General features: G+C 43.0%; 1 protein-coding gene across 16 annotated transcripts in view; it reads left to right on the top strand.

Annotated features, from left to right (window-relative positions):
• Window positions 1–15,586, top strand: part of tanc2a (tetratricopeptide repeat, ankyrin repeat and coiled-coil containing 2a) — a 1,142,739-nt gene that overhangs the window by 1,068,159 nt on the left and 58,994 nt on the right. For all 16 annotated transcript variants that reach the window (XR_010969054.1, XM_068013145.1, XM_068013151.1 and 13 more), the window contains 4 exons: window positions 276–369; window positions 9,076–9,209; window positions 9,326–9,449; window positions 13,484–13,659. Coding sequence is in view for 15 of the 16 variants with exons in the window: in XM_068013145.1 (XP_067869246.1) it covers window positions 276–369; window positions 9,076–9,209; window positions 9,326–9,449; window positions 13,484–13,659 (528 nt within the window). In the remaining variant the exon portion in view is untranslated. The remainder of the gene's footprint in view (window positions 1–275; window positions 370–9,075; window positions 9,210–9,325; window positions 9,450–13,483; window positions 13,660–15,586) is intronic.

The following is a 15,586-nucleotide window of genomic DNA, read 5'->3' as shown; positions in this document are numbered from 1 at the left end:
GCTGCAGATACTCCTGATACTTGGAGCCACAACCTCTGAAGTTGGTTAAAACTAAGATATTGGGTGCTCTACTGGCACTAAATGGATCTTGTAGGTGACTTGATGGCATAACTCATTGGTGTACAAAAAGGTCTTGATATAGAGCAGTACATAATGCCTACTTGTCTGCATAGCCTGGAATCAGACAATGCAAGATATGACACCAAAAATCAAGAGCAGATGACCTTTATTTTACTGACCTGGTTCTTATAATATTCTTTTGCATTTTATTTCAGATTGTGTCGTATCTCCTGGATCTCCCAGAAAAGGATGAGGAAGAAGTGGAACGAGCACAGATTAACAGTTTTGATACTCTTTGGGGAGAAACAGGTAATTACAGGCCCAAATAATTGAGTAACTTCCAGCTGTGTATACGTGCTGGTCCTGGGACTGCTTTGGTGATGGTGCTTCATGTACTAAACCTATAGCAATGTTGAAACTTTTACAGATTTTACAAATGCATGAAAACTGGTGTCAAATTTACAACTGCCTGACCTAGACCAGCATTGTTTCTAAATACCAGAGGCAAAGCCTGTGCCAACACTGCAATGGGTCTTATCTGAACAGGATTGGTATTGTGCTGGAGCACTGAGACCTCGGTTCCGGTAGTGAATATATAAATTCCTGTTTTGTCCTGGGTCTGTATTCTACATAGGATTATAGTTGTACACTTTAAATGCTACTGGCAACAGTTGTTTTTTGTGTTCAATTTTTCTAAGCATTCTCAACATTGGACTTGCTGACGGTGAAAGTAAATTTCAATGTGATTAAAGATGACTAATTGTTGTAAACCTTTCACCTATTGATCAAATGTGTTTAAAGTCGACAGCACAGATCTATTCTCAATAGTTCCTGCATACACAATCTTCAAATCATACCATCTGCAATTTGCCCCATTGTATCCAATGATGCCAGCCTCTTTTATTACTTGCTGATTTGATGCAACTGATCAAATTGAGTAAATTATATTTTTATCTAGTCAGTTTAAAGCTAGACTCCCTAAGATTACAGTACCTGAAGTGCTGAGGGAACATCAAATTACTTTAGAAAAATATGATCAATTTGTGCAAGATTTACTTTTTCGGAGAGCAGCCAGCAATATTGAACCCGCACTCAGTACTCAGTTGTAATATTAAATTAAATAAACACTTGACATGGTCATTGTTCGAAGCATGCTTGTAGCTCGAAGTTTTGTTTGGAATTTAAAATCTGCACGTGCATCTTTGAGGGGTTGCCTTTCTGTCAGTTGGAGATAGTAAACCATTGAGGTGAGGAATTGAATTCAGAGTCCCATATTGATTTTAATTCAGAAAGGAGCCATTCCAAGGTTGCAATCGAATATCTTGTCGCAGACAGGCTATTCTTTTTATAGTGTACGTTCATAACCAAAGTGAATTGGAAATTTTTAATTTTATTTGTGGAATGTGGGTGTCTTTGGCAAGGCCAGCATTTACTGCCCATTGCTAATTCCCCGGAGAAGGTGGTGAGACATCATCGTGAACCACTGAAATCATGTGGTGTAGGTAGACTCACAGTGCTCTGAGGGAGGGAATTCCCAGATTTTAACCCAATGACAATGAAGAAACAGCGATATTGTTCCCAGGTCAGGATGGTGTTTGAGTTGGAATTGGTGGTGTTCCCATGCGCCTGCTGCCATTGTTCTTCTAGGTGTAAGAGATTTCAAAGGTGCCGTCGAAGGAGCGTTAGCAAGTTGCTGCAGTGCATCTTGTAGATGGTACATACTGCTGCCACTGTGCACCATTGGTCTGTTGATGGAAGGAGTGAATGTTAAAGGTGGTGGATGTGGTGCCAATTAAGCGGGCTGCTTTGTCCTGGATGGTATCAGACCTCTTGAGTGTTGTTGGAGCTGCACTCATTCAGTCAAATGGAGAATATTCCATCACACTCTGACTTTGTGCGTTGTAGATGATGGAAAGACTTTGGGAGTTAGGAGGTGCAGAATACTTGACCTGCACTTGTAACCGCAGTTTTTATGTGGCTGGAGCATTGTTGGAGATGGTCTTTGCTTGGCATTTGTGAGGCATGAATGTTACCCCATGACCCCATGTCTGAATATTGCCCGGGTCTTACTGCATGTAGTCCTGTCTTGTCGCTTCATCAGATTGGCATTTCGATTTTAGGTACGCCTGTGATACTCCTGGCACACTCTTCTACAGTCCTCATTGAACCAGGGTTGGCCCCCTGGCCTGATGGTAATGGCAAAGTGAGGGATGTGCCAGGCCATGAGGTTAAAGGTTGTGACGAAATGCAATTCTGTTGCTATTGATGTCCCACAGTGCCTCATAGGTGCATGGTGTTAGTACCATTCAATATGATGGAGGGTATCAATTGTCAAGGGCAATTAGGTATGGGCAATGGGCAGCAAATGCTGGCCTGGCCAGTGACACCCACATCCCATGAAAGAATAGATTAAAAAAATGTCATGATTTTTTGTCGTAGTGGTTTGGTACAACTGAGTGGCTTGCCAGGCCATTTCAGAAGGCAGTTAAGAGTCAACTACATTGTTGTGGGTCTGGAATCACATATAGCCAAACCAGGTATTCAGGCTTGGGCAATTTGATATAGTCTCTGGCTGCTTCCCTGTACCCCGGTTGCTGCAGCATTGAGCAGATTGGGTACAGGTTCAGACCCATAATTTCTTTTGTCCTGTGCTGATCTTCTGGACCATGAAGGCTAGGCAGGTAAAGGAACTCCGGATCTAAAGAGACATTCTTAACAGAAAGTCATTATGGCACAGAAAGGGGCCATTCAGCCCATCGAGTCCATGTTGCCTCTACAGAATGTTTTTGAGAACAGTGTTCTGCTTAGTTTCTCTTTTGTGCATTCATAGCGCAATGTTAGGAAGTAAGATGAGGGACAGTCATATAGACTAGGCATTCATGCACTTAATCTGTAATCAATAGAAAGTAGTCCTAAATAGGAATAAAAGATTTTGATCTGAATTAGTTTATCTAAGAGGAGTGGAAAAAAGCCACAACAGGTGACAAATGACCAGATGTAACAAAAATTGATAAAAGCTATTGGAGATGGAGGAATAAACAGACTGATGCTTGAAAGCTGTTAAATTGCAACTCAGCAATGCTAGGCAATAACTTGGCCCAAGTATTTTGACTATTGTCCAGTTATACTCTTATGAAGTAAGCCAATATTGGAAGTATTTCTGCGAGTGATCCAAGGGAAAGCAGAACTTGTGCATGTTTACTGAAAACGTGTCCAGAGTTCTGTTCACTTATCTCTGACTGTCAGAATGATTTATGGAGTTGGAAAAGAGCAGACAGAAATAGAAAGCTGTTTCATATCATACAGACTTCATCATCAGAACAGAAAACCATTGAAGTACCTTTTGAACTGGATGTTTCAAGTTTAAAAATTGGCTCCAGGCCACTACACTGCACTAACAGTGTGAGATCACTTCTTTCCAATGGTTACGGCACCAGTCCTAGGCTTCTGATTTCTGTATGATCAGCAGCTTTATATCATAGGCTTAGTATTAGCACAATGTGGAAGATTCATGTATGCTTGTATGCCTGGATACACTGACTTAGCAACTTAGTACGTTGGATTTATTTTAACCAAATTTTTAAATTTAGTAAGCTCCTTCTGCCTTATGTCACCACATGTATCCTTCACACCTCTAACACAAGTCGTCTTGTCCCCACACTACTATTGATAACTCTTCCCATACCCAGTTCCTTCTGCCTTGTCAGCTGCCTCTCTACTGTTTAAAAACTTCAAAAAAGACCTTTCTCTTTGATCATGCTTTAGGTTCTTTATACATTGTGGTAAAAAAAAGCATCAAAACACATCTCGGCTTTTGAGTGTTTGTGATTAGTCTCTTGTTTTCTTTTGATGGCTTTTTACTAGTTCTGTAAACAGGTGAGGAGGGAATGAGAGGGTCTTTTAGGAGTGTTGCTGACTTCTTGTTTGTTTAATTTTTCTGTTTTGATGGAAGATGGCATAACATACAGCTTTGATGCACTCTTCATAAAATGGGCAGTTTTAAACACAGGAAGAACTGCAACAATTTCTTCTATAACTAACTTGCTTTAGACAGACCAAACCGCGATTTTCTATGCATCTCCATCATGCCCCCTAATGAATGGTGCTGAGATAACTGGTATAATGTCTTTCAAAATAAACTTTCTTCAGTGGACCATAATTTTCCCCTAAAACTAGTTAGAAATTATATTCTCGAAATAACATGGTGCTTTTGTTTTTTTTCAGTATTATTTTATTTTTTACAGCTTATTGAGCGGTCCTGTTTTATATATCCTATTTCATGAGGTACTGACTGAGTGCAGAAATGTTGCGGATCACATAAAAGCTGATTAATGGGCTAACATTGCCAGAGACAATAAATTTAGCAAGCATGGTTGAAAACTCAAGTATTCTTTAAGGCAAAGAATGATCAAATGGGGCTTCCAACATTACCGGACAATATGAGGAATTTTTTCCCTACACCTCCAAGGATCAGCAGATCTTCACCATGAGACCACCAAGGATCAAAAATAAAACTTCCTCTTCATTTAATTCTGCATTTCAAAAGGTACCTTTGTTGCTGATGGCTCCATCTGCAGACACCATCTGGGATGCCAAAGTACAATGGGTTAGTCAAGTCAGTATCCGAATGAGGAAAACTGATTAATGTTTCTTCCCTCACATATCTCACATAGTTCCTAGTCCTGTCTGGCTTTGTAAATTAAATGTTTTTACCTTCCCATTGGGCTGTTTTACTACGTTAAAGGCATTATATAAGTGCAAGATTTTGTTGGGAGTGTCAAAGGTTTCTGCTGATATCAAAAACAATGAGAGAAAAGTTTGAGCAATTATTGCAGTAGCTTAACCACAAAGTGAACTTGCAGTCTTAAAGTAATAGTGGGGTGTCTATGGCTTTGTGCATATCCATATTGTGAATATTGTGGGATGGGTTAATTCATTTTTTCATTGGTAGAGGCTGTCTTTATGGACACTGAGCCAATATAATTAAAATATGTGATGGAGGCCCACATTAGGCTTTATTAAACATGTGTTTATCACTGCAGTTTTATCAAGAAACATCATAATATGGCCATCATATGTTCCTTTTATTCTGCTTTTCAAAAGTTTTGTTAGTTCCCCGAGTTTTATTCCAATTCAAGGATCTTGATTGTCCCACCTGCCTTTTACTACAGTAGAGAAGGTAAGATACTCTTGGTTAGGGTTATTACATGCCAAATTCTAATTAAGCTCCATAATTTCTGACCCTTTACTTCTGTGTGTCGTCCCAGCCAGTGACCTAGTGCCAGTTTGAAACTCTCTTAATATTTAAATCTTATTAAATCAGAGCACAGAAAAAGGTCATTCAGCCCAACATGCCCGTGCTTGCTCTTTGAACAAGCTATCCAATTATCCCACTCCCAAGCTCAGTCCCCTTAGCTCTGTAATTTTTTTTTCCCCTTCAGGTGTTCCTTTTTGAATGTATTGAATCTGCTTCTCCCACCCTTTCAAGCAGTGCATTCCAGATCATCATAACTCAATGTGGGGAAAAAATGCCCTCGTGTTGCTTTTAGTTCTTTTGCTTATCACCTTAAATCTGTGTGGTTTGGTTATTGATCCTTCTGCCACTGGAAACAGTTTCTCCTTCTTAACTCTACCAAAACCCTTCATCATTTTGAATACTTCTATCAAATCTCTCCTTAACATTTTCTGCTGTCAGGAGAACAAACTTAGCTTTTCCAGTCTCTCCACATAACTGAAGTCCCTCATCACTGGTACCATTCTGGTAAATCTCTTCACCCACAAAAAGGCCTTAACATCCTTCCTAAAATGTGGTACCCAGAATTGAACAGATACGGCCTATAAATGTTTTATAAAGGTTTAACACAATTTCCTTGCTTTTCTACTCTAAGATTGTATTAATAAAGACAAGAATCCCATAAGCTTTTTTCGAAACAGCCATCTCAACATGTGTATATACACCCTCATGTCTCTCTGTTCTTGCACCCCCTTTAAATTTGTGCCATATATTATATTACCTCTTCTCATTCTTCCTACCAATATGCATCACTTCACATTTCTTTGCATTAAATTTCATCTGCCATAAATATGTCCATTTTACCAGTCTGTCTATGTCTTCCTGAAGTCTATTACGATCCTCCTCGTCACAGTCTGTGACGTCAGGCAGCTGCCAGGACTAAAGATGGCGCTGCTCAAATAATCACATTAAGGCAACGTAAACACATGGCAGCAGACAATGGTCAGAGAGGGAGGGAGAGAGCGGGCGGGGGTGGGGGAGGAGGAGAGTGCACCCACCACCACCAAGGTCTTCATTTGCGCTCTCCCCATCCCCGCTCCCATCATCCCTGCTCCCCCCACCCCTGCTCTCTCCCCGCTCCCCCCACCCCCGCTCTCTCCCCTCTCCCCCCACCCCCGCTCTCTCCCCTCTCCCCCCCCCCACTCCCGCTCCCCCCATCCTCGCTCCCTCCCACCCTCCCCATCCCCACTCCCCCACCCCCACTCCCTACTTCCCCCACCCCCGCTCTCTCCCCTCTCCCCCCCCCACTCCCGCTCCCCCCATCCTCGCTCCCTCCCACCCTCCCCATCCCCACTCCCCCACCCCCACTCCCTACTTCCCCCACCCCCGCTCTCTGCCCTTGTTATGTGATGACATCATCTGCGCACGCGCCAACCAGTCCTAGCGATGCGGAACGCAGCGCATGCGCAGAGAGCAGGAGCCAGTCTGCGCATGTGCACCGATTGGCGCAGTCTGATGACGTCAGCTGCCGGCTGCGTTGTCAATAATCACTTTGTTAATATATATTAAAAAGAGCAGTGGTAATACCGCTCCCTGGGGATCCCCCTATCTGAAAAGCAGCTGTTCACCACTACTTTCTGCTTCTTGTCCCTTTATCCACTAGTATCCATGCTGCCACTATCCCTTTAATTCACTGGACTTTAATTTTGTTAACAAGTCTAATATGTGGTACTTTGTCAAACACCTTTTGCAAGTCCATATCCACAGTATTCACTGCACTATGCTCATTCACCCTTTCTGCTACTTCATCCGTTACGACTGAGGTGGGAGGAGTGCGCTGTCTTTTCTACTCCCACTTCTCCGCAGGTCACAACTTATATTTTTAAAAATGTTTACCCAGTTACTGATTCGGTCAATAATAGACTCTACTCTTTGTCCCAGAATAAAATACACAACCAGGTTTCTTTACTACACAACAAAATTATCAGTTTATTATCAAACACGACTTATCCAGTAACAAAGCAAAGCATGAACACACACATTGAAGTATGAAAGTTCCCTTTTTAAATTCCACACACACACACACTGGAAAAAAGTACAGAAATTCTCTCTGTAGAGGTCTGTTACAAAAAAAAGAGAAAAAAAAATGTGGCCAAATACTTCCTAATTCTTGAAGAAAACAGAGATACGGAAGGTTCTTCCTTTTGGTTTGCCGTCCGGGTATACAGAGACGAGTCACTGGGATCTTTTCTAAAGCTGTTCTTTTCAGGTGGCGTTGAAAATTAATCTGGCAGGTTTTTCCAGCTTCTCAGGAGAGATGCAGCACCAGGGATTTTAGCTCTCCCACACTGGATCTTTGCAGGGTTTCTTCAAAGAGGTAGAGAAAGAGGAGAGCTGGGTGGTTTCTTTTTCCTTGACAGGCTAAAAAACTGTCTTCAAAACAGTTCACACCCCAACAGAAAGTCAACCTCCTGACCTCCATAAACCTTGACATATGGCTTCTCTGTAAAGATTTTCCCCAGGTCATCAAGGTTTCTGATGTTTGCTGAGCCCAAAGCACGTGATTTCAAGCAAAGGTTGTTTTCAAACAATATCTCGGTGTCCTTTCAATGAACTGTGAACAACAAAGCAAAGTCCAGCATTTTTTGAAACCTTCAGCCTTCCATTGAATCCATCTCCACAATTTAAATATGCGTCCTGAAAAAATACTTAACAAAAAATATAGAAGCATCTTCATAACACATCAAAGAGCTCCATCAAGCTAGTCAAGCATGATTTGCCTTGAACAAATCCATGCTGACTTTCAGTATTGCAATCCTCCAGGCCTGTGACACCACTTCCATATCTAAGGAAGATTGGTAGGTTCCAGCCAGAGCCTCCATAATTTCTGCTGTTACTTCCCTCAGTAACCCAGGATGCATCCCATCTGGACCAGCTCTCTTTTCTACTTTGATGACCATGAATGTTTTAAGTACCTCCTCTTTACCTATTTTTATCCTACCCAGTATTGCTACTACATCAGCAGCATTCTCTTTTCTGGTGAAGACAGATGCAAAGTACTATCATTTTAATTTTCTTCTAACTAAATACATCACTCTTCCTCCATAATCAATTTAAAACTTTATGGGACTTTTTGGCAACGTCTGGAAAACATGCAACTGAAATTGAAAAGTGTATTTGTTACTCAAAGTGTTGGTGCTATAATAATATCACCTTCCATTCTATAATTTCTAAGACTTCTGTATGGTGCTAGACTCGAGTATGGTGTCTCATTCTGCTCACCCAATCAAAGGATGGATTTTCTTCTTGAAAGGTACAGAGCAATGCAGATGGTCCTGGATGTCAGGAATTTAAGTTGTGAGAGAAGGTTAAGTTAATTGGGCTTATTTTCTTTGAAAAAGAGGACATTTTAAAGTGACAAAAATGGAGAATATGAACAGGATTGGCAAAGTTAATCCAGGCAATTTTTGTTTTACTGTGATAAGGGGATTAAGTAACAGGAGAAAAAAGTTTTAAAAAATTCAGAGTAAGATAGAAAGTCAGGCAGAACATTTTTCATCAAAGATGAATAAATTGCCAGGGAGTCTGTTAAAGCAGATAATAATGGAGGTTTCTGGAAGCAGGCTGATGCCCATTTGGAAAGAGAATGATTTGAGCAATATGCTAAGAAGATGGGTAGGTGGGGCTGAGATCTTTCCAAACCTGGGTGAACTTGTTTAATTCAATAACTTTGTTCTTCAAGATTCTTATGTACTTCTGAAATTATGTGTTTATGTTCTCAGCATTGACTGCTGCAGCTGGACGAGGCAAGCTGGAGGTGTGCAGACTGTTATTGGAACAAGGAGCAGCAGTGTCACAATCTAACCGACGGGGGATTGTCCCACTGTTCAGTGCTGTGAGACAAGGACACTGGCAGGTGAGCCAATTACCTCAGCCTCATCTCACCCATTTATGAGAATTCCAATCATTAATTTTCGTAAAATTCTGTTAAATAACTGCCTGAAAATAGTTCCATATTGTATGTGTTTTCAGATCGTGGATTTGCTGTTAACTCACGGTGCAGATGCAAATATGGCAGACAAGCAGGGTAGGACCCCTCTAATGATGGCGGCATCAGAGGGACATCTGGACACAGTGGAGTTCTTGCTTGCTCAAGGTCAGCTTCAGAGACTGATATTTGAGAATGTCAATCATTTCATAATCCTTCAAATTTTCAAGCAACAAAACTGTTGCTGTGAAAGTATGCTGATCATAAAGGTTAATTTATATCAAAGTATGTGCAGTTCCAAAATAAAAACAGAAAGCGCTGGAAATACTCAACAGGTCAGGCAGCATCTGTGGAGAGAGAAGCAGAGTTAATGTTTTAGGTCTGTTGAAAGTATTTCCAGCACTTTCTGAATTCATTTCAGATTTCCAGCATCTGCAGTATTTTGCTTTTATTTTGTCTGCAGCTCCAAGTTAGATGGGAATACTTTGGTGGAGTTCTTGAACCTTTTGTTGCCTCCCAAATCCATGCCCATCTTTTCTGGAACTCCATGTCTGAATCCCTCCAATCAGGTTTCTGCACTGACACAGTACAAAACCGACTCGTATCAAAGCCACAAATGACATTCTTAATAGACATGTGACATCTAGCAGACATCTAGGGCTGTATTTTACCAGGCCCAGGCTGTCGGGCTCCGTGGTGTGATGGGGGGGGGTCCGAATATGGGTCCAGCACGGCCCGCCACAGAGGCCGATGCCGGGAGGGCCCACCCAATCCTCCTGGCGGTGCTGAGGTTCCGTGATGGAACCCCTGCTGCTAGGCGACGGGACCTGAATTTCAATATTCAACCAATAAAATGAAGGCATTTAAATAAACTTACCTTCCATCTTCCGGGCCCGCCGTGATCCTCAGTGCGGCAGCCATCACTCTCGCATCTTCAATTCCCCATTTGGGGAAAGCTAGCGTGACACTGGTGGGGAGGGGAGAGGAGGTAAGATTTTCAATGTCGGGTGGGGTAACTGGGTCAAATAAACGTAATGGGTGTAGGGGTTGGTGGGAAGGGGTGAACTTTAAATTTTGGGCAGTTTGTGCGAGGAAGGTCAGATTTAAAAGGTAAGTGTTGGGGGTGGGGGGGGGAGGAGAGAAACGGGCAAATGGTTAATGTAATTGTTATTTGCGGGTGGGAAGAGGAATTTAGAAATTTATTGGATAGAATTTGGGGGGATACTGCTTCAAAAATTCAAATTGACCGACAAGGGCTGGCTGCCCTTTAAAAATGCGCCAGTGCCTGTGCACAGGCAGCTGATGCCTTTGCCGGGGCAGACAGCCCACCTACTCCACGTGATGGGGGGGGTGGGGAAAGGGGGGGGCTGCCCCGGCTATTTAAATGAGCTGGCATGCGGGAGATTGTGGCGAGTCTTTAGCGTGCGGCCCGCCATTTTGTGAGCTTGCCGCCGAATCCAGCCCCTAGTTTTTTGGCATGGTCTTCATTCATCATAGGCAATGTAAAATACATTGCTGAGCTTTTGTACAACCTCAGGTTCTGAAACACTAACATATGCTGGGCACCACTGACCTGTTCAGAAAAACAAATCAATGAAGTAAATATACAGAAACTTTCTGTAGCATGTCTGCTAAGCTCCTTTGCAAAGGCACAAATTTTAAGCTTGTTTTTCAGGCCATTTGAAGATGTGATGACCATTTATCTTATTCTTTGGACAACAGAATGTTTATAATCAACATGTCCTGCAATCACAGTAAATTATTGCATTTCTGGTGATTTCAAATATTAACACATTCTATAGCCTTTCAGAAAAGTAGCAGCACAACATTCTGGCTGCCCCACATTGCACTCCAATTGTCTCAGGAATTTGTCTTCTCTCCTTTTACATTTCCCATTGCTTTCTCTTTCAGTTGATGAGGTGGACACAATTTGGGTTGCAGATGTCTGATAAGTTGACTGACACCCCACAAAATATTTTAGAAACAGATGGTCACCTCACGGAACACTAAATTTCCCAATCTTACAACACCTGTCACAACTGCAAGTTCATAACAAGCAGCCTGATCAAATCTGCAATAATTACACCGGTATTACACGCCCCACCCCACCCATCCAGCCACCAACACTTCCACTCAAAAGACATTTTTTGCCCTATGCCCTCTTGGTTACTTCAAAACATCCAAAACAGAGACTGGGGGAAGGACAAACTGCTCTCAATCTTTCACTTACGTTCCTTTAAGCTGGCTGCAGGAAAGTAGCCTTGAATTGACTTTTCCTGAGCCTTTACTCATGTTCCAACATGCCTCAATCGCTTCACTGGTATTTGCCATAATTGATAGTTTACAGACTGCCATGGCAAAAATGATGGAGCAAATTGCATCCTATGGGTTTCATTGATTACAATTTGAATGTTGTCAAATATATATACAGGGCTCATTTAGAAAACTCTCAGCAGTACTTGTAACAAATGCATTTATATGAAATCGCTGGGCTGAATTTTGTGTAGGAGCCAGCAGCTTTGCAGTATTGGCAGCACCACCGAGAATGGTGGCACTGCCGATACTGCAGAGGCCTCGGATCCAGGCCTAGCGGTGGAACCCCAGACAAGAGCTAGGTGAGGCAGGGTTGCTGGGGCCGGTCTGGAAGGCCCCAGCGAGAGGGTGCTGCGGGGGGTGTTGCTGGTAGTCAATGTGGATCAGCGAGTATAGGGGTGATGGATGAAAGGGACATTTTGAAAGTTAGGTCAGAAGAATTTTGGATGATTTCAAGTTTACGGAGGGTAGAAGATGGGAGGCTGGCCAGGAGAACACTGAATAGTCACATCTGGAGGTAACAAAGGCATGGATGAGGGTTCCAGCAGTACATAAGCTGAGGGGCGCAGTCGAGTGATGTCACAGAGGTGGAAGATAATGGCTTCGGTTTTCCCAATAATTAGTTGGAAGAAATTTCTGCTCATCCAGTACTGGATGTCAGACAAGCAATCTGACAATTAAGAGACAATGGTGAACTCAAGAGAGGTGGTGGTGTGGCAGAGCTGGGTGCTGTCAGAGTACATGTGGAAACAGACACTGCGTCTTCAGATGATGCTGCAAGGGGCATGAGAAATAGATACCAGAGGTAATGGTGCAGGAGTGGGAAGCCACTGCAGGTGATTCTCTGACCACAATTAAATAAATAAGAATGGACCAGGTGAGTGTACTCCCACCTAACTAGAGGGCTGTCATTGCAGGGGAATGGTGTGGTCAACCGTGTCAAGGAGGCAGATAGGTTGAGAAGGATGAGGAGAGATAGTTTACCTTTGTCACAGTTATATGGAACACTGTCTCCTGACACTGCAGGTCATGTGTAGAGCAATTGTCGACGTCATCAGTGCGTGAACACTTGCCAGTATAAATCTATGCATGCACGTGCTGACATCACCATGTAATGACATCACCACACACTGAGCGGACGAGCGATGACGATGGGTGGCCAACCTAAGGTTGAGGGTGGGGGAGGAGGGTGAGTGGTGAACAGGGACAGGAGCAAACGGCAAATGGGGTGGGCAGGGCCAGAGAGCAACGAGTGGAGGGGGTGGAAGCGGGGGACGAGTGTCAAGCAGGGGGAAGCAAGCAGTTAGATGGCAGACAATGGCGAGCAGTCAGGAGGGAGCGGTGAGCATGTGGGTGCGGCAAGCAATTGGGAGCAGCGAGCAGTCAGGAGGAAGCAGGGAGCAGATGGATGCAGGAGATGAGCGGCAGGATGGAGTGGCAAGCAGATGGGAAGGAGCAACAAACAGAAAGGTGTGGGAGGAAGCGGCAGAAGGGAGAGTCGAGCCATTGGGTGCAGGAGGGAGTGAGGGGAGGGAGCGACGAGCAGTCGGGAGTGGGAGAGAGTGGCAGGATGGGGCAGCGAGCAGTCAGGAGTGGCAGGATGGGGTGGTGAGCAGTCGGGAGTGGCGGGATGGAGTGGCGAAGAGATGTGGTGATCATGGGAGGGAGCAGTGAAGACAAGCTGCCATTGTTGGGGGGAGGGGGTTTGGTGGTTTGCGTTTTGTGTCAAATTGATCAGTGTCATCTTTGTTACTGGCAGCTGACAATGACGTTTCAGTCAATGATGCAGCATTTGGGCATGTGGCAAATAGTGAGCCATCTAGTGGTTGTGTTGTCAATAAACGCGTCCTATTAATTGCTCTGCATTGTGTGTTCTTTCTGTTCTACAGGAGCTGCACTTTCACTGATGGATAAAGAGGGATTAACTGCCCTCAGCTGGGCATGTCTGAAGGGTCATTTGCCAGTGGTTCAGTCTTTAGTTGAAAGAGGTGCTGCCACAGACCATGCAGATAAAAACGGACGGACACCTCTGGATCTTGCTGCATTTTATGGTGATGCAGATGTTGTAAGTATCTCAGATATGTGAATAATTTAACTTTCTATAGGTATAAATGCTCATTGTAATTTATTTTTGGAGTTCTAGCAGGCACTTAGAGAAATTGAAGGTAATCAGACAGAGTCAACATGGTTTTGTGAAAGGGAAGTCATGTTCAACCAATTTATTGGAGTTCTTTGAGGGAGTTACATGTGCTATGGATGAAGGGGAACCGGTGGATGTATTGTACCTAGATTTCCAGAAGGCATTTGATAAGGTGCTGTATCAAAGGTTATTGCAAAAAATAAAAGCTCATGGTGTAGGGGGTAACATACTGGCATGATAGAAGATTGGCTAGCTAACAGGTAACAGAGTAGGCATAAATGGGTCATTTTCTGGTTGGCAAGAGTGGTGTGCCACAGGCATCTGTGCTGGGGACTCAACTTTTTACAATTTATATAAATGACTTAGATGAAGGGACTGAAGGTATGATTGCTAAATTTGCTGATGACACAAAGACAGGTAGGAAAGTAAGTTGTGAAGAGGACATAAGGAGGCTACAAAGGGATATAGATAGGTTAAGTGAGTGGGCAAAAATCTGGCAAATGGAGTATGGTGTGGGAAAATGCGAAGTTGTCAATTTTGGCAGGAAAAATAACAAAGAAGCATATTATCTAAATGATGAGAGATTGCAGATCTCTGTGATGCAGAGGGATCTGGGTGTCCTAGTGCATGAATTGCAAAAGGTTAGTATGCAGGTACAACACGTAATTAGGGAAGCTAATAGAATGTTATCATTTATCGTGAGGGAAATTGAATACAAATGTAGGGAGGTTATGCTTCAGTTATACAGGGCATTGGTGAGACCACATCTGGAGTACTATGTACAGTATTGGTCTCCTTATTTAAGGAAGGATGTAAATGCATTGGAAGCAGTTCAGAGAAGGTTTAGTAGACTTGATAACTGGAATGGGCGGGCTATCTTATGAGGAAGGATTGAACAGGCTAGGCTTGTATCCGCTGGAATTTAGAAGAGTAAGAGGCGACTTGATTGAAACAAACAAGATCCTGAGGAGTCTTGACAGGGTGGATGTGGAAATGATGTTTCCCCTTGTTGGAGAATCTGGAACCAGGGGTCACTGTTTAAAAAGTAAGGGGTCGCCCATTTAAGACGGAGATGAGGAACTCTATTCCTCAAAAGGCGTGGAAGCAGAGTCTTTGAATATGTTTAAAGCAGAGGTAGACAGATTCTTGATAAGCAAAGGGGGTGAAAGGCTATGGGGGTAGGTAGAAATGTGGAGTAATCAGTTCATTCATGAACTTATTGAATGGCGGAGCAGGCTCGAGTGGCCTACTCCTGCTCCTAATTCGTATGTTTGTATTCATATGTTCTAGAATTGCTTTCTGCATCCTCTCTTCCAACAGCCAAGCCAGTGTGGAGGGATAGGGGCATGGAAACCAACACTGTGGGTAGATTACTCCATTAAATGGATTGTTAGTTTATTTTTCTCAAATTTCAAGACCTACCAATCTGTTCTTAAATATCTAATGAGACAAAACTGTAAAAACTAATACCTCCTTTCAACTGCAAAAATATTTTTACTGGACATTAAAGATAGCAATATCTTTGTGCTTCCTAACACTGGTTAAAAGGTGCATGGGGTGGTTTGATGAAAATGACAAGGAAATTGAAGTTCTGCTAAAAATAAAAAGGTCATCTCATCAGGCTCATCTCGCTTAGCCGGCCAGCCAAAAGAAAAAGACAGCCTACCGTCAAGCATACAGCACCCTTCAAAGTAAAATGAGGAAAATTCAAAATGACTGGTGGATCACACTTGTGGTAAAAACTCAACTGATAATGACGACATAAGAAGTTTCTGTGAAGCACTAAAATCTGTCTATGGACCAGCATATCAAACTCAAAACCTCCTGAGGAGCACCGATGGCAAGATCCTGC

The sequence above is a fragment of the Heterodontus francisci genome, chromosome 33 (genome assembly GCF_036365525.1).
Source record: "Heterodontus francisci isolate sHetFra1 chromosome 33, sHetFra1.hap1, whole genome shotgun sequence".
NCBI lineage: Eukaryota > Metazoa > Chordata > Chondrichthyes > Heterodontiformes > Heterodontidae > Heterodontus > Heterodontus francisci.
Note: the sequence above shows the minus strand (reverse complement) of the source record. Positions and strands in the feature narration are given on the sequence as shown.